At 45.1% G+C, this 22,659-nt stretch overlaps 1 protein-coding gene across 1 annotated transcript in view; it reads left to right on the forward strand.

Moving 5' to 3' along the window:
• slc25a43 (solute carrier family 25 member 43) overlaps positions 1 to 21,384 on the forward strand; it is a 30,308-nt gene extending 8,924 nt beyond the window's left edge. Inside the window, exons 2-5 of the mRNA XM_038775032.1 lie at positions 4,370 to 4,611; positions 12,496 to 12,668; positions 15,305 to 15,439; positions 19,551 to 21,384. Coding sequence (XP_038630960.1) covers positions 4,370 to 4,611; positions 12,496 to 12,668; positions 15,305 to 15,439; positions 19,551 to 19,769 — 769 coding nt within the window. The 3' untranslated portion in view covers positions 19,770 to 21,384. The remainder of the gene's footprint in view (positions 1 to 4,369; positions 4,612 to 12,495; positions 12,669 to 15,304; positions 15,440 to 19,550) is intronic.
• The last annotated feature ends 1,275 nt before the right edge of the window (positions 21,385 to 22,659 follow it).

Here is a 22,659-nt window from a genome sequence, read left to right on the forward strand (position 1 = left end):
TTCCCTTTACGCCTGCCAATTTTAACTGACTGTCATGTTTCATGGCCACTTTCTGAAGTTCAAACTCTCTCTTTTTATCTTCTTCCCAGAGCTATATCTCCCTTTCTCTTTCTTTTTCCTCTCTACCGCTTTCATATTTAAGCTGCTTTAATTCTTTTTCGTGTTCCATTTGTCTAATTTGTAACTGAATTTTTGCCATTTCCAATGAGTCAAACTGTATCTCGGGCAACTCTAAATGCTTAGCCACTGCCATAATTACCTCACCTTTTCGCATTTTGTCAGGTAATGTTAACTGCAATGTTTTTGCCAAATCTAACAGTCTTTTAATCTCTGTCCGTAGGGTACTGCGTGTGACCGTCTCCACCCCCAAAAACATCAGAGCCTCTGAAAGAGCCATTGACCACAACATACTCGTTACTTAAACTAGAATACCACACGTGAAAAACAACCAAAATATGTCATTCCTCACTGTCTTTAAGTTCACAAAGCCAATCCAATAGATAGACTTTTATCCCGGACGAGCCCCCAATTTGTCATGGGCCAGGGTTTAGAGAACCCCAAAGTGTATCATGGAGTTCACCTGACCCACAACGTTTAATAGATTGTGGTATGGGGGAGCACATGGCCCACTCTACAGGTGTGGTACAGCAGAAATGGAAAAGTATTTTTTAAAGCAAAACAATGTTTATTCTACTAACTCAAGTTAACCTTTTTAAAATAAACAGTGAACATCTTGGCAACCATTAATTCAAATACAACCCCCAAAGAATACAACACTAAGTAATCCGTAAGCTGTCCTTTTAACATCCAGAAGACTTAAATAAAAACCTTCAAACAGAAGTCACTACTGAGAGCAGTTATTAATTTTACATCACCAAAGGATCAATTTACAGTTTTTAGATTACAGAGAGAGAGACTAATACCCCTTCTGGCTGTGACTTTAGCTATCCAGCTCTGAAAACGAAACTAAAACACACCCTGCAGCAAACAGCCTAAAACGAAAGTAAAAAGCTGACAGACAGCCCAGCTCCACCCACTCTCTGACATCATTGCAGTAATAAACACTCATTTCTTAAAGGTACTCTCACTACAGATATTTATATACACCCCCCCCCCATTGATAAACACCCATTTCTGAAAGGTATTCTTACATGACACGGAGCTGAATTGATGGACCGATGGTCTAATTCTGATCCTATGTCTATGGTCTTAAAACTAGCCAAGTGACAAAGTATCAGAAGACAGTCCCAGTGATATGAAAAACTAACACGTGTTACAGAATTACAGATACGGATTTACCGTGCCTCTGAGAAATTGCAGGGGGGTGGTAAGGGTTTCCCTCCTACTAGGATTTGCATTTCAGATGTATCACTTTTAAAAATGAATAACTTTGTGTTTGGTGGCTGATAGCTGTTAATACTAACAATGGAACTTTGATTGTTGCTTAGCTAGGGTTTTGGAACCCTGTGAAAATCATTCTCAGAAGCCTCCATGTCGAACTTGCTACTTTCCATTCTGCCACCTGGGTATTTCACCATCCAAAAAGGGGTGTCAATTTCAAGTCATTATCCATATTTCCAAATTCTACACCGCCTCCCCATCTTTTGGGCTCATTCCTCATCTGTACCACATTCCAACAGTGACTACTGTTAAGGACCCCGCTGATGTTAAATGTGAGGGTATCCCCAAACCCAGAAGGGTAACTTGGAACACAAGTTCTTAGTGATGTATATTTTCAATTTGGTGTACTGAGAGAAAAATATGTGAACCAGGGAGGGATAGTCCAGTTGTGTGAACAATTAGTAAAGAATATTTATTAACTTAAACAAATACACGTGACAAGAAGGATTATAATACACTACAACTCCTAATTACACCGATGGCTATGCATGCCCAGTATTACATGAAGTTACCCCTTTGGTCCCCAACTACCTACGTTCCCTGAACTCTGAGACGTCCCTTTGTTCACAAGCAGCATCCAATATTATATAACTGAGTTAAATCCAGCAGATAATTACCACGCATGGACAATTCGGGGAAAACCCATCTTCAGTTTCAGGGATGGTAAAAGCTGCTTGGTTCAAGGTTTCGATCTTAACCAGCTGCCTGTTCAGCAATAACTTATTTTTGGGAGACTTTTTCTGCAGCTGGATGTGGCTGTGAGGTAGCCGCTACTGTGTCTCTTCCTAATCATTGTGCTGTGGATATATCATTCTTTCCCTTTGATGTTATCCCCCCTGTTGATCCAACTTTTAGCATAACATGTAAATTTCCTTATATTTCCACTTTGAAGTTACCTCTTCTATACCCCATTGTTTTCCCCGAGCCACATAAGTAACCACTTCCTTTTCTCACTGACATGCCAATTCACATCTCCAAAATCTCTTCAGACAGATGCCCTTATCAACTCCCTATTTTTTTTCATCCCAATTTAATTCCTTTAATCTTAATTTCCCCCATTTCTTAACATTACATTCCAAAAGTACTTCATTGCCTATAAAGCATTTTGGGACATCTTGCCGTCCTGAAAGGCGCTATAGAAATGAAATACTTTTTTAAAAAATCTCCGTAAACTTCCCAAGTCCTGCAACCCTCTACATCCCTCCAACTCTGACCTTCTGCATGTAACTGATTTTTAATTGCATCACCATTGATGGCCAACCCAGGCCTATGCTCTGAAATGCTCTCACTCTTGCGCGTGCTCTATTTTATTTAAAGTCACTCCTTAATACATACCGATATGACCCAGCTGTTGGTCATCTGCCCTAATAATGGAGTGGCATGGTGGCACAGTGGTTAGCACTGCGGCAGGGAGCCAGTTTCAATTCCAGCCTTGAGTGACTGTCTGTGTGGAGTTTGCACATTCTCCCCATGTCATTGTGGGTTTCCTCCAGGTGCTCCCACAGTCCAAAGATGTGCAGGTTAGGTGGATTGGCCAGGCTAAATTTCTCCTTCGTATCCAAAGGTGTGTGGGATAGAGCGAGGGAGTGGGCTTGGGTGGAGTGCTTTTTCAGAGGGTCAGTGCAGACTTGATGGGTCGAATGGCCCCCTCTGGCACTGTAGGGATTCTATGATTCTATATCTAGCCCTGTGGCTAATTCCCATAAGTCTATGTCCTTTGTTTACTGACCTTTTAGGCACTGGGAACAGTTTCTACTTATTTATCTTGTCGACACCATTATTTGTTTTGAACACCTCTATAAAATTTTCACCTGAAAAGGGAAACAATTCCAGTTTCACTCCAGTGTCTGCATATAACTAATGTTCCACATCGCTGGTGTCATTTTAATGGCAAAGGTTAGGACATCGGATCTTAACCCAATTTATGTCAGGATACTGGACCAGGCCTCAAACAATTTGCAATTTGTAAAACTGCGAGGAAAGGATACTTCACCCCAGGAGTGATTGCACTGACCAGTAGGTATCTTTTGAGTTCAAACAAACTTCAATTTAGAAACGCAATCATCAAAGAAATAGCTTTACAATTAACAATTGAACAGTTCTTAAATAAAAAGAAATGTTTTAACCAATACCCTTACCCCTTCACTATAAATATTCCAACCAAGCAACCCAATACAATTTAAATGCCATTTGTAAATAAAGTTAACAAAACAGGTTTACTTGCTGTCCTATGTGTAGAGACTTTGGTGAGGGACCCTTTCAGTAAACTACAAATCGATCTGCCTTGTCAGACTCAAATCGTAAACTACAGACAGACCTGGCAACACGGTGGCGCAGTGGGTTAGTCCTGCAGACTCACGGCACTGAGGTCCCAGGTTCAATCCCGGCTCTGGGTGACTGCCTGTGTGGAGTTTGCACGTTCTCCCCGTGTTTGCGTGGATTTTGCCCCCACAACCCAAAGATGTGCAGGCTAGGTAGATTGGCCACACTAAATTGCCCCTTCATTGGAAAAATTAATTGGGTACACTAAATTTTTTTTTAAAACTACAGACAGACCTGTCTCCTCCAAATTACATAATCTCTATCCCACTAAGGCATCCTATGTATGACCTGCTTAGCTAGGATGAAACACCATCCCTCAAATTATCTATGCCCTAGGGAACTGTCCAAATATAAACAATATTCCAATAACCATCTATAAGTAAACAAATAAATGATTAGAATTAGTAATTACCTCACTTTTACTACACTTAATTACAGCTTTTGTAGATACAGCCTGTGAGTTTTAACCTCGGGTTTCTAATAACATTACTGCAATAAAATATATAATTTCCTACATTTATCACACACCGTTTTTAATTGTGCCACTACCTATTGATAGCCAAGAATTTTAGATGGATCAGTTTTTCAGGCTGCACAAATGACAACTGCTACCAGCACCCCTTCTGAGACATTGTTTGTTTCCTAGGTTTGTGAGTCTCTCCATGGATGACTTTGGTCACATCTCCCATTGGAGTGCCATTGTAGCAGGAAGCCTGGCTGGGATCTTGGCTGCTATCCTGACTTACCCAGCGGAACTGATCGAGACCCGCCTGATTGTTCAGAACAGTGCAGCTCCCACCTACAGAGGGATTGTCCATGCGTTCTTCACTGTCTACACTAAGGAGGGATTCCTAGCACTTTATCGTGGAGCCTCACTGACAATAATAGGTAGGTAGACTAAGACCTTCAATATAATGAGAAATGTCCTGTTTTTGTAGATTTGCTGAGGAGCAGGAGGATTGTTGCTGAAGACGCTTAGTTTGGATTGGATTTGTTTATTGTCACGTTTACCGAGGTACAGTGAAAAGTATGTTTCTGCAAACAGCTCAAACAGATCATTTAGTACATGAAAAGAAAACACATAATAGGGTAACACGAGGTACACAATGTAAATACATAGACACCGGCATTGGGAAGCAAACAGGAGTGTAGTATTAAACAGGTCAGTCCATAAGAGGGTCGTTTAGATGTCTGGTAACAGCGGGAAAGAAGCTGTTTTTGAATCTGTTGTGCATGTTCTCAGACTCTGGTATCTCCTGCCCGATGGAAGTAGTTGGAAGAGTCAGTAAGCCAAGTGGGAGGAGTCTTTGATTATGCTGCCCACTTTCCCAAGGCAGCGAGAGGTGTAGATAGTATGGGAAGTAAATTTGTGTGATGGTAAGTTTCTTGTGGTCTTGGGCAGAGCAGTTGCCATACCAGACTGTGATGCAGCCAGATAGGATGCTTTCCTGGGCCACTGTCCGTGTGGAGTTTGCACATTCTCCCCGTGTTTGCGTGGGTTTTGCCTCCACAATCCAAAGATGTGCAGGCTAGGTGGATTGGCCATGCTAAATTGCCCCTTAATTGGAAAAATGAATTGGGTACTCTAAATTTATTTTAAAAAGAAAGCATGCTTTCTATGGTGCATCTATAAAAGTTGGTAAGAGTCAGTGTGGACAGGCCGAATTTCCTTTCTTCCTGAGAAAGTAAAAGCACTGTTGTGCTTTCTTGGTGGTAGCGTCGACGTGGGTGGGTCAGGATAGATTCTTGGTGATGTGCACACCTAGGAATTTGAAGCTGTCAATCATCTCCCCATTGATGCAGACAGGGATGTGTACAGTATTTTGCTTCCTGAAGTTGATGTTTCACCCAATGGATATTGAACAGAACTAATGGATAGAGAACTCAATTGTGTATAGATTTTCAACTGGGCATGTTTAGGGGACTCTACAATTAGCCTTTTATTAATCAATTAGAAATGGGTAGTTCAGCCGAAGCTCCCACGCTCTGTTATTATCAAACCCTGTTCCAAGTACAGTGAAAACAGTATGGGTCTTGACCTTGATCCCCTCCTCTAAAAATTGACGGTCAACACTCGCTGTCAATGTGGTCATGTGATGACCACTCACTTGGCCACCTGTATCTAGGCGAGGAGACGGTCTGGGTGAAAATTGATTAGAAATGTGCTTGGGGAAATAGAGCAATTGAAAGAAGAAACTAGAAGGGTCATGTCGCTGATAATACTAACAAGATCTGTCACTCTGGTGGGGAGGACTTTGGGTCTTGATGACTTTGTGGTCTTTAGCAAAACTGCCTGTGGGCGACACCACTTGAAAAGAGCTCCTGGTGAAAAGGAGAATTGGAGAGAAGTTTAAAAAATATAGATTTCAGAGTTTTAGAATTTTTTACAGAAAACGCAACAAACTTTTAAAACACAAACTGGTAGAGCACAGAACAATTATTTCTGCAAATGTAAGAACAGAGAAAGACGGGATGATTTCAGAATAATGATCCTTAAGAACTAGTGCCTCTAATTACACAATGGATCAATCCAAAAATGGGGGCATGAGTGGGGTAGGTAGAGGTATAGAGAGAGAGTTAAGGCCACACAAATAGAGTGACATAGTAAAATGCACGACTTTACATATAGTGTGATCAAGATTTGCAACCTGGCTCATGGAAAATTTTGCAGCAGCAGGTTAGACAGAGTGCAGCCTATAAATTTGAGATTGGAATCCCACACTTTACGGAATGTATCAGACTTAGAATGGAGCACAGACGTCAGGAATCCCAAAGGGATACACTCCATGACGATTATGCCAGTTTTGAAAATATCACTGATCCAGGAGCAGAGGATATTTTTACGAGCTGCAAAGTTAGGATGTTGTACAGCCTTTTTATCATCAACATCAACAATTCTCCCATCTGGAAGACCCTGAATTAGGAACAAAGGATTAAGCACTAAGGCCCTTCCAAATATCCTCTCAAGCTCCTTAACTACACCAGGCCAATAGAATTGAATCTTGACACAGGTCCATATGCAGTGTATATAATCACCCTTGACTCACAGACACACGAGGCATCTCGGGAATTATGACAGGATCAAATCTGTGTCTCAAACTGTCCTGATATGCAGTATCTTGAACTGAATCTCCTTCACTCTATAACATACCATCATTTTAATGGCATAATCCCATCTATTAGCCCATGTCTCCTCATCGTTATGAGGGGCAGAAACAGAGTGGATAGTCAGAGACTTTTTCCCAGTGTAGAGGGGTCAATTACTAGGGGGCACAGGAACAGTAATGTCCGGCTTTGATACAAACAACATCGCCACCATAAAACATAACCTTGTGTTGCATCCCCTCCACTATGCAGCCCAAAAACCAAAGGATCCAATCTAATGGCCTCTGCCAGAGCTTCTATGGCCAATGCGAATCCGTAACTAACATGCAGCATAGCTATCATAAATGAAGGTCCGTGAGATTCTCAAGGATAAAACATTCAGCATACTGCTCATTTGTTAACACCTCTCAATAAACATGATAGATGACAATGTAAGATCAGATAAACGGCATTATAACAGGGAGAAAGTCCAAATGTCATCAATCTACAAACTGTCAGCCCAAATCCTGGCCACCTGTGAACTTTACGAAGGTAAAGGGGCACTAGCCAGATTAGCTAAAGACGTAACAGCGTTATCAGATATAACCCTCAGGGCCATGGGTTAAAGCAGGGCGTAATTCACTCTACCTGCCTTGAAGGGTTTTCTGATTTCATCAAAGCCTCTATACTTCAGCTGTGTCGTCCCAAGAAGTCGTGGAAAAATGATATCCTCGCCCCTCATGGAGTTAGGTCCTGCCTTGCCACGCTAGCTCCGGAACATTCTGGCAACGTTTGAAGTTGTGAAAGCTGGGGATAATGGGCCTGGAACGTTGATTGACCCTAAGTCTGAAAGACAGTATAGGTTGTACCCTTTCCAGCTTGAAACGCCCAGCCTTCACATCCAGCTTCAGGAGAAATGGTAGCCAGCTCTCAACAACAGGGATCTTACCCTCCACTCCTTCCGGCAGACCGACAGCCCGGACATTCTTTTTCCGGCCTTGGTTCTCCAGGATCTCCAGGATTTTTCACACACCAAGCAGTTGGTCTTCCTAGGGTTAAATGTGAGCTTCAGCCAAGGGAGCAACATTTTCTTTTTTTCTTCTTTTTTAAATTAGAGTACCCAATTCATTTTTTCCAATTAAGGGACAATTTAGCATGGCCAGTCCACCTACCCTGCACATCTTTGGGTTGTGGGGGCAAGATCCACGCAAACAGGGGTAGAATTTACAAACTCCACACGGACAGTGACCCAGAGCCGGGATTGAACCTGGGACCTCAGCGCCGTGAGGCAGCAGGCCTAACCCACTGAGCCACCGTGCTGCCCAAGGGAGCAACATTTTCGACATTCAGGATTCTTTCCTTTGTTTCATTGAGCCTTTTATAAATTCTGCAGCTCGGTCTCGCGAGTATTTATATTCTGCGTCAACAAGCTGGGTTTGTCATCTATTACTCTGATAATACTCGCAGTCACTATTTGCAACGCCTTTGCAAGTGCCGGGTCAAGAGCCCACTCGAGGATCAATTTGCCATATTGAGAAGGCAGCTCCACCCCATTGCATCCGACTGCTCCCTTTTATCGCCCGTCTTCTTAAGAACCGTCAGCATTTTTTGCCCACAAAACTCGGACAAAAAGCTTCTGGGGAAAAACTATGCAATATTAAGGCCCAGATTGGGCAAGCACATGACAGGCAAACAGGATAAAAGAAGGATTAAAAATTGAGAAGCGGCAGAGACCACGGTAAAGCAGCTAGTTCCGTGCCCGCATCACATGGTTCCCCCCCACAGAGAGAAGGTTTCACAGCTATCCTCCCCCTCCAAATGGAGCTTTATCCCCACTGGTTACAGCTGAATATTCGCACCTACTTGGTTCTCAGGCAGAGCCTGGTCGGGGAGAAGGAAAGAGGAGGAAAATATTTGCAAATGAGTGCGGAGAAAAAAGAAATGGGTGAGAAAGTAGAAAACATTCTCTTAGGATAGGCTTTGGCCTACCATGGGATTACTGTTCCATTTGCTGATTCTGTGCACATTAACACATTGTTTTCAAGTTGGTATATTAGACTTTTTTTTTTCCTTTTTCCATTTTTAAAAACAAAATTAGAGTACCCAATTCTTTTTTTCTTTTTTATTGTTTTAGAGTACCCATTTATTATCTTTTTTTACGATTAAGGGGCAATTTAACGTGGCCAATCCACCTAACCTGAACATCTTTGGGTTGTAGGGGTGAACCCCATGCAGACATGGGGAGAATGTGCAAACTCCACACGGACAGTGACCCGGGGCCGGGATTCGAACCCGGGTCCTCAGCACTGCGATCCCAGTGCTAACCACTGCGCCACATGCTGCCCTCCCAATTCTTTTAAATCTAATTAAGGGGCAATTTCTGCATGGCCAATCCACCTACGCTGCGCATCTTTGGGTTGTGGGGGTGAAATCCACGCAAACACAGTGAGAATGTGCAAACTGCACACAGTGACCTGGGGCTGGGATCGAACTCAGGACCTCGGCGTCCTGAGGCAGTAGTGCTAACCACTGGTCAATCAGATTTGAGGCAGTATTCTCGAGGAAATTAAAGGCAATCTGGCAATTTGAAGGAGAAGCACTGAAAGCCGGGTGTCTTAAGAACTGCGTTTTCCATATTTCTCCGCATTTATTAGCTTATAACCGAGTTAGTTCTGTTGCTGCAATAACAATCTGTGACTTATTCAACAATGAGAGAACTGAGTTTTTGTCAGTAGTTAACACCCTGGTCCAGAAGTTGGGATAAGGTTGGTTCTTGGGGGTGTGCTGGGATTTATGAGCGTTCCCAGGATTGTCTTGTTCGTCCTCCACAGTGAGGGACTAGAGACCCAGACCAGAAACATTGGCTGGGATTTTTGGGGCCCCATTGGTGGGGGGGGGGGGGTGTGGGAGTGGTTGGTTGGGGGTGGGTGTAGGTGTGGGAGTGGTGGGGGGGTGGGTGTGGGAGTGGTGTGGGGGTGGGTGTGGGAGTGGTGGGGGGGTGGGTGTGGGAGTGGTGGGGGGGTGGGTGTGGGAGTGGTGGGGGGGTGGGTGTGGGAGTGGTGGGGGGGTGGGTGTGGGAGTGGTTGGGGGGGGGGGGGAAAGAGACCTACTGCGGGAAATTCGATGGCCCATCCAAAAGCCCATTGATGTCCAGTGGGAGCAGATGATCCCGACGTCATGTGGAGCCGGAAAATCCTACCCAATAGATTTGGCAGACATTAGCTAATTAACTAATTTAATCCCTCCCTAGCTCTGTAACTTTCTCCAACCCGACAAACCTCCAAGAAATTTGGGTTCCTATTGTGATTCTGCACTGCTTAGGTGGGGAATGATGCAAAAGGAACTTATGTGAGTGTGAATTTGTGGGCATGCTTTGAAAAGTGAAGATGATTTTGAGAAAGTAAATCCGAGAAAAGCTGAGTTTTTTTGGTGGGGAGCATTACCTGCAGTTCCCAACCGGAACTCTGATTTCTGTAATGTGGTTTGTCATGAGATCAAAAAAAATCAGTCCTTCCCTTTCTTTATAAACTGGCAGTAACTTTCAACCTTAATAATCCTTTCAAAGGTGTTCTCAATCCTCCTGTTCATTTTTGTCTGGTTAGTTATGTTCCAGTCAGTTCTCCATTGGTGGCATTGAAGGGTTGACTGCATGAAAGATTCCTCCCAAGGCTAGAATGCATAAACGAGTGAATCGTGTGTTTGAGATCTGCCACTTGATACAAACAGGGCAGCAACTATCCACTCGGATTGAAATGCTAAACGAATATCTTACAGAGCTTCAGCATCCACTTAGACCAAGATGTTTTTATTTAAGCTGATCACTTATTTTTTTTTTTTTTTTCCTTTTTTTTTTAAATTTAGATTAGCCAATTATTTTTTCCAATTAAGGGGCAATTTAGCGTGGCCAATCCACCTACTCTGCACATTTTTGGGTTGTGGGGGCGAAACCCACGCAGACACGGGGAGAACGTGCAAACTCCACACGGACAGTGACCCAGAGCCGGGATCGAACCTGGGACCTCAGCGCCGTGAGGCGGTTGTGCTAACCACTAGGCCACCGTGCTGCCCGATCACTTATTTTAATAACCCAAGACATAAGAGCAAGGGTAGACCACTTGGCCCTCCGAGCCTGCTCTGCTATTCAATAAGATAATGGCTGATCTGTCTTGACTCTACCTTCCTGCACTTCCTTAGTGTCTTTTTTGTAATCCTTTATTCGTTCATGGGATGTGGGCATCGCTGGGCCAGCATTTCTTGCCTCTCCCTAACTGCTCTTGAACAGTAAGAAATCTTACAACACCAGGTTAAAGTCATCAGATGAAGGAGCAGTGCTCCAAAAGCTAGTGATTCCAAACAAACCTGTTGGACTTTAACCTGGTGTTGTAAGACTTCTTACTGTGCCCACCCCAGTCCAACACCGGCATCTCCACATCATGGCCCTTGAACTGATTGGCTTGCTCAGCCATTTCAGAGGGCAGCTGGGAGTTTGCTGTGGATCTGAGGACGCATGTAGGCTGGGCCGGGTAAGGATGGCAGATGTCATAGATCATAGAATTTACAGTGCAGAAGGAGGCCATTCGGCCCATCGAGTCTGCACCGCCTCCTGGAAAGAGCACCTACCCAAGGTTAGCACCTCCATCCTATCCCCATTACCCAGTAACCCCACCCAACACTAAGGGCAATTTTGGACACTAAGGGCAATTTATCATGGCCAATCCACCTAACCTGCACATCTTTGGACTGTGGGAGGAAACCGGAGCACCCGGAGGAAACCCACGCACACATGGGGAGGATGTGCAGACTCCGCACAGACAGTGACCCAAGCCGGAATCGAACCTGGGACCCTGGAACTGTGAAGCGATTGTGCTATCCACAATGCTACCGTGCTGCCCCTGATGTCCTTCCCTGAAAGGACATCATAGTGAGCCAGATGGATTTTTACAACAATCGATGATAGTTTCACAATCATCATTACTGACACAGGGTAGCACGGTGGCGCAGTGGGTTAGCCCTGTTGCCTCACGGCGCCGAGGTCCCAGGTTCGGTCCCGGCTCTGGGTCACTGTCCGTGTGGAGTTTGCACATTCTCCCCGTGTTTGCGTGGGTTTCGCCCCCACAACCCAAAGATGTGCAGGGTAGGTGGATTGGCCACGCTAAATTGCCCCTGAATTGGAAAAAATGAATTGGGTACTCTAAATTTACAAAACAAAAAAATCATTACTGACACTATTTTTTCAATTCCATATTTTAATTAATTGAATTATAAATGCCACCAGCTGCCGTGGTTGGATTTGAACCTGTATCCCAAAAGCACCAAAGGGCCTCTTGGTTGCTAGTGCAATGACATTACAACTACGCCACCACATCCCCATTTCCCTTGCTTCCCTTTGTATCCAAAATTCTTATCGATTTCACTCTTGAATATATGCAACGCCTGAGAATTTGCAGCTCTCTGGGACAGAGATTTCCCAAGATTCACAGCCCTTTGAGTGAAGCAATTTCTCTCCGATCTCCGTCCTAAATGGCCAACCACTTACCCCGAGTCTGTGACTCCATGTTGTAGATTTCCCGGCTAAGGGAAATATTTTCTCAGCATCCAACTTGTCGAGCTCCGTATGAATTGTTTCTGTTTCAATTAGATCACCTTGTTCTAATTTTGATCTGAAAATTCCTGTATTTCCTTTTGCAGGCGCAGTACCCTTTTCCGCAGGTTCCTTTTTAGTCTATATCAACCTGGATAGACTCTGGAACAAGCCCAGCGTGAAACACACGCCTCTCCAGAATTTTGGGAATGGCTGCTTGGCAGCAGGTGTTGCACAGACCGTATCCTTCCCGTTTGAAACTGTAAAAAGAAAGATGCAGGTGAGTTCTGAGCTGTGCTTCTATCATTGTGAAAATGAATCGTGATCTGAGCCGTGCTTGTGATCTTAATCTACACTGTATGGCTGGGTATATTTTCCCCGGTACGTCTGATCAGTAACTTCAGCAATTCACTTTTCTTTGTGCTAGTTACTCATCCCTTCATACCCATTAATTGTGAATTCTCTCGCCTTTTTTAGCACTGTTGCTTCACAGTGCCAGGGACCCAGGTTCGCTTCCTGCCTTGGGTGACTGTCTGCGTGCAGTCTGCACGTTCTCCCTTTGTGTGCGTGGGTTTCCTCCGGGTGCTCCGGTTTCCTCCCACAGCCTAAAAGATGCGCAGGTTAGGAGGATTGGCCATGCTAAAATTGCCCTTTAGTGTCCAAGGATGTGCCGGTTAGGTGGGATAGGACGGGGGAGTGAGTGAGCCTGGGTAGGGCGCTCTTTCAGAGGGTAGGTGCCGATTCGATGGGCCGAATGACCTCCTCCTGCACTGTAGGAATTCTGGGTGGGATTCTCTCAGCCCAGGCCAGGCCGGAGAATTGCCGGGACGGTCGCGAATATCGCTCGATGCCGCCTCGGAGAGCGGAGAATCGACACCATTGGTGCCGGAGGGGTTGGCGCGGCGCCGGTCGGGGTCCACTCTACACGGCCCCTACGCCGATTGTCCGCCCGGGATGGGCCGAGCGGCCATGCAAAAAAGTCCGAGTCCCGTCAGCGCCGTTGACACCTGGTCTTACCCGGCGGGACCTCGGTGTGCATGCACCTGGGGGCAGCCTGGTGCGGGGGGAGGGAGGTCCTACCCCAGGGGAGGGCTCCTCTGTGGCCTGGCCCACGATCGGGGACTACCGATTGGCGGGGCGGCCTCTCTGGCTGGGGGCCCCTTTTGTTCCACGCCGGCCCCTGTACCCCCACGCCATGATGCGTCGGGGCCGGTGCAGAGAAGGGAGCCACTGCGCATTCGCAGATCCGTGGTGCCCATCTGACGCCGGGATCGGCAGCTAGAGCGGCGTGGGTTGCGCCAGTGTCGTACTGGCCCCCTGTAGGGGTCAGAATCGCTGCTCCTGAGTCCATGTTGACGCCGTCGCGTTTCTCGACGGTATTTTCGACGGCGTCAACACTTAGCCTCAGGATCAGAGAATCCCGCCCTCTATGTTTTAAATGTGTGTATGTGTTCCCAGCAACGTCCACCAGTCTGTGCTGTTGGACCATTCCTCTGCCCACAGTCCGTTCCATCGGCTTTTTTAAAAATAAAAGCAGCTGCTTAATGTTTTATGAACTAGTTACTTGCTGCGTTTGCAGTAAATGATAGTGTGATGCAGCTGAAGCCTTTCTTCACTGGCTGAACATCAGGAGGATGGGATTCCATGCTCAGGGGTCCTCTTTTATTCAGGGGTCCTGATTATAAAGTGCTTTGAAGGTCAGTCAAGTCATAGCTGGCAGACAGCAGCCATGTTTAGTGTGCTGAAACCAGTGCCAGTATAACTAAAATGTGCCTCATTAGTGAGGTCAATGTAGGTGCAAAGTCAGATTCATTCTTTTTTTTTTTAAATTACTATCAAGTTTCTCATCAATACCATTTCTGAAGGTGCAGCAAAATTAAATGGTCCTACCAGCGGTAGCTTAATGAACACTCAGCGCACCCATACAGGGTAGCAATGCAGTTTTGGATATTGAGGAATATCCGGGGGCGATAAACTAACATGTACACAGTATTTCTCCCCATTGCCTCGATGTTCCCAGTCACCTAAATGGATTTAATTTCCAAGCACTGGAAGCTGAAAGTGTTTTTCTACCATCGACGTTGCAGTGACAAACAGGAGTTCCATGTCAAGCTGACCTCTAATTATTCACTAAGGTAAAAATAGGCCTGTGATCTGTCGCTGTGGTGTCCCTGCAATATAACTGCAATTTAATCAGGTTTAATAACCAGAATAATTTCCACCTAAATCACACTCTAATTCATATGGACAAAGCAGAAAGAATTCAATTGCCCACCTCATTCAGGCCAAGAAATCATTCACTTTTGTTCAGCTCCTCTTGACTGCTGCTGAAACCCTTGTTTGTGTTTACCTCGCCTCACGACAGTTATTCCAGTTTTCTTTGAGCCGTCCTCTGCCTTGCACCTTCCATCCTCTGTAATCTCCAACCCGCCCAGAATTCCAGTTTTCCTTCCGTTCTCCTCACTGGCAGCCTGGTCTCGAAACTCTGCAATTCCCTTTCTAAACCTTTCTCCCATTCCACACCTTTCCTGCCCCTTTTCAGACTTGCTTAAAGCCCCGTTGACGGAGCTGCGGCCCCGTTGACCAAGCTGCGGCCCCGTTGACCGAGCTGCGGCCCCGTTGACCGAGCTGCGGCCCCGTTGACCGAGCTGCGGCCCCGTTGACCGAGCTGCGGCCCCGTTGACCGAGCTGCGGCCCCGTTGACCGAGCTGCGGCCCCGTTGACCGAGCTGCGGCCCCGTTGACCGAGCTGCGGCCCTGTTGACCGAGCTGTGGCCCTGTTGACCGAGCTCGATTACTTCTATTCCTTGATTGTATTTCTGTGGAGCGTTTTGTTACAGTACAGATGACATTTAAGTGCAATTTGTGTGAGTTCATTCATATTTTCAGTGTATGAACACCTTATCTCTCATTATAGGCTCAGAGCTCCCTGCTCCCCCACTATGGAGGTGTCGATGTTCATTTTACTGGTGTTGTGGACTGCTTCAGGCAAATTATGAAGACGAAAGGGGTCCTGAGCCTCTGGAATGGTCTCTCAGCCAATCTACTAAAGGTGATAACTGATTCTGGAAATCCAGCAGTTAATAGATGGACAGGCAGCTGGAGAAATGTATTGATTGTATTGAAATGCAACAATCACATTGTCCTTGATTTCTCTGTGCTCAATGCAACTACTGCAGGCAATATAACACCTCCCTCATGTAAATGGCAACCATTCATAAGGCAGGAAAAACTATCTTTCTGTTGTTTCAATTGGTGTCCAGTATATTCTGAACTGGCATTTATTGCACAGGTTTGGAGATGAGGGCCAGTCTCTCGCCATGCTCCAGCACGCACCCTCCCCCCCCCTGTTTCCCTTGCTCCTCCCTCTCTCTTTTAGCCTGTAAGACGCGCCTTAAAACTGATCTCTTTGACCAAGCTCTTGTCCTAAGATCTCCAGATGTGGTTTGATAAATTCTTGTTTAGATACCGTTGCCATGAAGCACCTTGTTGTACAAATGCAAGTTAGGATTTGATACTCTCCCAAGAAATGGTGTGGGCAGAAAATCAGAGAGCAAGGATCGAAATGTTTTCATTAATAATTTGAGGAGTTTTCAGGCACTCGCCAAGGACTTGCATTGTGAAGGTTACTGAACAAGGTGTCAGCCTTGGCTCAGCTTTGGTGGTACTCCCCTCTTGAGTCTGTAGGTTAAAAGGCCAACTCTTGGCTGAATCGTCACTGCAGTATTGACAGGTGCTCAGCTGGGGGAGCTGCCACTTTACAGATGAGACGTTAAACCGGAGCCCTGCCTGCCTTGTCAGGCGGATGTCAAAAAGATGTCATGAGCGAAAGACAAGTGAGGTCTCCTGGTAACCTGGCCCATATTTACCCCTTCAACCAACCTCAATAACACAGCTTGTGACCAGCCAAGGCCTGATACATGAAGAAGGGGGATGATGGCTCCATCAAATGCTCTGTCACTAAGAGCAGCACTGGGTGCACAACTGAACCCATATGGATCACGCGTGTCCATGATGTGGTTGCTGGTCACTGTAGGGTCTGGTTCACTGATGGGCATTGCTACCTGGATTAGAGAAGGGGGGTAAAATCAGCCAGGGTTTTCACTCCTGTTCACTGTCCAGGAACCCCCCCCTCAACGCCCTCCCTTTCCCTCCACCCAACTCAAAAGCACGTGATGGGAGTTTTACTTGTCTGTAATACACGTAAGAGCTGAGGAGTTTGTCAACATGCAGGAAGATTGCAGGATTACACAGAAATACGCCATTCAACCCAACTTGTCTATAGCAAAGGTTAATGCTCCACACAGGCCTCCTTCTAACCTTATCAACATATCCTTCTGTTCATTTCTTTCTCCTCAAGAAACAGTAGTTTTCTGCGCTCTCCATTCTCCCCACGACCGGAGTCGGCCCATCAGTCTCTCGAGCCTGTTCTGCGATGGGTGAAAAGTCACAGAGCTGGAAAAGACGTTCGGTGGGAGTTGCGGAGTGGGGGAGGGGGGCAGGGCAAGGGCATGGAGAGCAGCAACAACAAAACGGTGGCACAGTGGTTAGCATTGCTGCCTACGGCGCTGAGGACCCGGGTTCGAATCCCGGCCCTGGATCACTGTCTGTGTGGAGTTTGCACATTCTCCCCGTGTTTGCGTGGGTTTCACCCCCACAACCCAAAGATGTGCAGAGTAGGTGGATTGGCCATGCTAAATTGCCCCTTAATTGTAAAAAATAATTGGGTACTCTAAATAAAAAAGAAAAAAAAAATTGTAATTGCAGCTTGTATAAGTGGACACAGTGGCCCACATTAAGGTCACTGTTGTGAGACACCAATCTCGGGATGAAGTTCATTGCCACAACAGTTTCAACTGCTGTGTGAGGATTTACACTGATGATATCAGGCCACATTCAAGTCAATATCAGCTTTTGCATCTGTGAGGCGAGTTTTTTTTTTAAAAACTGCATGACCTCTGATTGGAGTAGGCAGCACGGAATTAACAGCAAACAGCAATGTATCTAAAAGTGTTTTCTATGAGTCTGACGGAAATATAGAAGGTGGAATTGTTATGGGTCAGGGTTTAGAGAACCCCAAAGTGTATCATGGAGTTCACCTGACCCAAAACTTTTAATAGATTGTGGTATGGGGGCCACACGGCCCACTCTACAGGTGTGGTACAGCAGAAATGGAAAAGTATTATTTAAAGCAAAACAATGTTTATTCTATGAACTCAAGTTAACTTTTTCAAAACATACAGTGAACATCTTAGCAACCATTAATTCAAATACAACCCTCAAGTAATCCTTTAAGCTTTCCTTTTAACATCCATAAGACTTAAAACACCTTTTACCTGAAGCACATCAGGTTAAAGGCACTACTGTTATTAGTTTTAAATCACCAGGATCGATTTAGTCTTTAGATTACAGAGAGACTCTAATACACCTTCTGGCTGTGACTGCAGCTATCCAGCTCTGAAAACAAAACTAAAACACACCCTTACAGCAAACAGCCTAAAATGAAAGTAAAAAGCTGACAGAGCCCAGCTCCACCCACTCTCTGACCTCACTGCAGTAATAAACACCCATTTCTTAAAGGTACATTTCTTAAACACCCATTTCTTAAAGGTACTCTCACCTGACAGAATGAATAATAATCGAGCATGAGTGTTGACAAACTGTTCTTTGATGTTGACTTTTTTTCTCTCTTTATGCAAAGCTTCTAACTTGAGGCCTAGGTATAGGTTATCGCTTCCGGGTCCTGGACTTTTGGCTAGGACTCCATTTCAGCACAGGCTCAAACTCATTTTCCTAATGAGTTTAAGGCATAGAATTACCTTCAATTTGATTCATGTTGCCATTACACCGTTGGTCTTGGAGAGGAACAGGTGGTCCCATAGAAACTGCAGCTCAGAAGCAGCTGATTCAGTCCATTGTTTACATGACACACGTGTCTCCTCCCATTCCCTTTGCCTCATTTCAACATCTCTTTCTATTCCCCTTTTTCTCATGCACGTGGTTTCCTGCTAAAAGCAAATCAGCTGTTTGCCTCAGCCGCTTCATATGATAACGGGCTCTCCATTCTAACCACTCCCTGGGTTGAGAAAACGTTGCCTCATTTCCCTGTTTGGGAGGATTTATTGGATCCAGCTTGCATTCCTCCTAGTTTGAATTCTCCCACAATTGGAAAGATTCTGCCCACACCTACTCTGTCAAGACCTCTATCAAAAGTGTTCTCTTTTCTAAAGAGGAAAAACCCCAAAACTATTCAATCTTTGCAGATATTTGGTATCACCTGGTTCTGGTATCATTCTTGCAAATTATTTTTGCACTGTGTCTTTTATAAATAATTTGGAAATAGGAACTGTGCCCAGTACTCTGAAGTGCAGCGTGACTCTGGTGCGATCTGTTGTAGGAAATGGAAAGTTTACCGTGTGTATTTGTGTGGTGGGGGGGAAGAGGGGTGTCACAATGTCCAGATTGGAGTTCCGAATTAGGCTTGAGCGTTTTTTTAAATTACGTAAAGGCAGTCCCTGATTATCATAGAATTTACAGTGCAGAAGGAGACCATTCGGCCCATCGAGTCTGCACCGGATCTTGGAAAGAGCACCCTACCCAAGGTCAACACCTCCATCCTATCCCCATAACCCAGTAACCCCAGCCAACACTAAGGGCAATTTTGGACACTAAGGGCAATTTATCATGGCCAATCCACCTAGCCTGCACATCTATGGACTGTGGGAGGAAACCGGAGCACCCGGAGGAAACCCACGCACACATGGGGAGGATATGCAGACTCCGCACAGACAGTGACCCAAGCCGGAATTGAACCTGGGACCCTGGAGCTGTGAAGCAATTGTGCTAACCACAATGCTACCGTGCTGCCCAGCTGATCGGCCGCTGCGATAGAAAGCGACATGGATCAAAAGCTTTTTGAATTATCTGTGTGAAGCCTCTTTGCAATCCCAAGAGCAGCCCCTCATCGTGCTGTCCTGTGCCCATCAGTGCTGCGTAAACGTGCTCTACAAGCTAAATATTATAGCTGCCACAGCAATGGGCAAGCGTGTAAAACATCCTCACACATGACTTTTATGTACATTTGTTGGGGGGAGACCCGTCATATTCATTTTTAAGCCTTTGCCCTTTGCCCGCCTGTTTTAATCACTTCTCTTCATTCACAGATCATTCCGTATTATGGTCTGATGTTCAGCACACTCGAGTTCTGCAAGCGGGTGTGCCTATACAACAATGGCTACATCGTGTCCCCCCTGAGCTATCGACCCCGCCCAGGGGTGGACCAGAGCTTGGGGACCGAGGAACTCCAGGAACTGAGGAGGTTGATCAGAGAGAAGAGTTTTGAGACCAACCAGTCTGCACTGGGCACTAAATGGTGGGGCTGAGGAAACGGACTGTAGAGACCTGTGACAGGATATTTGTTCATCTCGTGTCCTTTACCTCGCTGCTCAAAAGAACTTTCACTTCCAAGACCGTATACTTCTCCTGTCAGTGTCACACTTAAGTTGACATATCATCCAGTTGAATAACGGAAAGATTATCTGTTACTGAGCTAACTTGGATCCTTATTGAATGAGTGGGGCAGGCCAATATCTACGTGCAAGCCTCAAACTTCAATGACTTATCCTGTGATTTCCTGAGCTATTTACATGATAATGTACGAGTTAGTTTTCATCCTCGTCTTCTCAACATGAAATGTGGGTGTCGACTGCGTCCATGAATCGGTAGCTGGTAACAAGAAACAGTGGGGTGGTATTCAAGGTGCCAGCATTAAAACGGATATGAGGGCGAAGTGACACTAAAATCATTTGTAAAACAAAAAAAAAAGAAACTCGCATTTTACATTGTGCCTTAACATGGAAAAATGTCGCTTCACTGAAAGAATGGCCAATTTGATGTGAACCATAGAGAGATTAGAATGTGGGAGCGTGTACATCCAAGATATGCAGGTGTAACAATTTTCCAGATTCTGAGAGAATGCAATACTCTTGTATCGCAGCACTGATGTTTACAGATGAACTCAGCAGCAACAGAAAAAATTGTCTAGTGAACCAAGTTGTACAGGGGGAGTAACTGAACTCCACGTTTGTAGATGATCTTTTTTAGTTTCTCTGGTCATCAGAGTTCCACTTTATGATACTCTGAGCACAAAACCTGAAGCTTAAGCAAATTATAAAGGAACCAAAGAATACAAGGATTACATTTTGGACTGATACAGTGAGCAAGTGTTCATACCAGTCCATAATGCAGGCTGTTTAGCACAGGGCTAAATCGCTGGCTTTGAAACAGGCCAGCAGCACGGTTCAATTCCCGTACCAGCCTCCCCGAACAGGTGCCGGAATGTGGCGACTAGGGGCTTTTCACAGTAACTTCATTTGAAGCCTACTTGTGACGATAAGCAATTTTCATAATACTGGGTAACTCTCATCGGCCCACATCCTGATCATTTGTTTGCACAAACTTGAATTAATCATTTAGGCTTCCCTCCTCTGTAACAGAGGAGTATGAAATTATAGATTTTATTTTTAGAACAGATTACCCTGTGATCTGTCAGTTTCACTTGTGTTCAAGCAATAACAGAATCATGCACTGTACTGACTGAGAATTGAATCCAATATTACATTTAGATTCTAATCCTCCAAGTCAACCACTTTTTTTATATCCATAATGAGACCAAAGGTAGAATTTTTTCCAATCGCGTTCCTCATTTTTAATGATGCTTTAATTTGCATGCCTATTGCACCTAATAAATGTTTAACATTTATTCGCTGTCTATTGCAGATTATCTCTGTATACCTGTACAATGTTTAGTCCACAAATCATTCACCTCACACATGTATTATCAAGATGTGGCACAGCCCAATAGTTGGTGACGTTTGTCACTTGTGTAACATGGTATGACTTTGCTCTCCCATTTTCCTGATTTTCTAAACGCCATTGGAAATGGTGGTTTTTAAATTATGATCCCACCATTAAATCACTTGGTAGTTTAATCTGAAATCATCATGGCATTCTTACTTGCATTGGAACCTTCGATGGACACACACGACCAACAAAATGGCGGCAAGTAAAATGTCACCATTTTCCCCTTCAGGATTTCAAACCCCCACGCAACTGTAGAGACCTCTGACAGGATATTTGTTCATATCGTGTCCTTTACCTCGTTGCTCAAAAGAACTTTCACTTCCAAGACCGTATACTTCTCCTGTCAGTGTCACACTTAAGTTGACATATCAGCGGCTGTGCTCATCACAGCTTTGATTATTGGGAAATGGTGACATTTATGCGAGTTGCATGCATTCTGTATACAAGAACTTGATTTGCCCCCAGTGTTTGAAATGTGATAAAGATATGACCCACAAGAACACAAAAGATAGAAGTAAGAGTTGACCCATATGGGCCCTTGAGCCTGCTCCACTATTCAATACGATCACGGCTGATCTTGGCCTTCATCTCCACTTTCCTGTCTGCTCTCCATATACCTCCGTTCCCTGAGGCACCAAAGGTCTTTCTATCCCAACATCAAATGTATTTGACAATGCAATATCCACAACTTTCTGAGGCATTTGCAAGAATCTTTAGTCAGATGTGCCAAGTGGATGATCCATCACAGTCTCCTCTGGATGTCCCCAGTGTCACAGATGTCTGCTTCAGCCAATACGATTCACTCCAGCTGATATGAAGAAACAGCTGAAGGCACTGGATACGGCAAAGGCTCTGGGTCCTGATAATATTCCAGCAATAGGACTCTTGCTCCAGAGCTTTCCCCACCCCTAGCCAAGCTGTTCCAGTTCCAGTTATAACACTGGCATCTACCCAGCAATGTGGACACAAGAAACAGGACAAATCCAAGCCAGCCAATTACTGCCCTATCGGTCTACTTTCCATTACCAGCAAGGTGATGGAAGGAGTCACCAACAGTGCTTTCAAAGGCACTTCCTTAGCGATAACCTGCTCACGGACGCTCAGTTTGGGTTCCGCCAGGGTCACTCAGCTCCTGACCTCATTACAGCCTTGGTTCAAACATGTATAAAAGAGCTGAATGCCAGAGGTGAGATGAGAGTGACTGCCCTTGACATCAGGGCAGCATTTGACCGAGTATGGAATCAAGGAGCCCGAGCTAAACTGAATGGGAATCAGGGGGAAACTCTTCATTGGTTGGAGTTATATAGAACAGTACAGCACAGTACAGGCCCTTTGGCCCACAATGTTGTGTCGACCATTTATCCTAATCTAAGATCAATCTAACGTACACCCCTTCAATTTACTGCTGTC

Source organism: Scyliorhinus canicula, chromosome 17, assembly GCF_902713615.1.
Source record: "Scyliorhinus canicula chromosome 17, sScyCan1.1, whole genome shotgun sequence".
NCBI classification, from domain to species: Eukaryota; Metazoa; Chordata; class Chondrichthyes; order Carcharhiniformes; family Scyliorhinidae; genus Scyliorhinus; species Scyliorhinus canicula.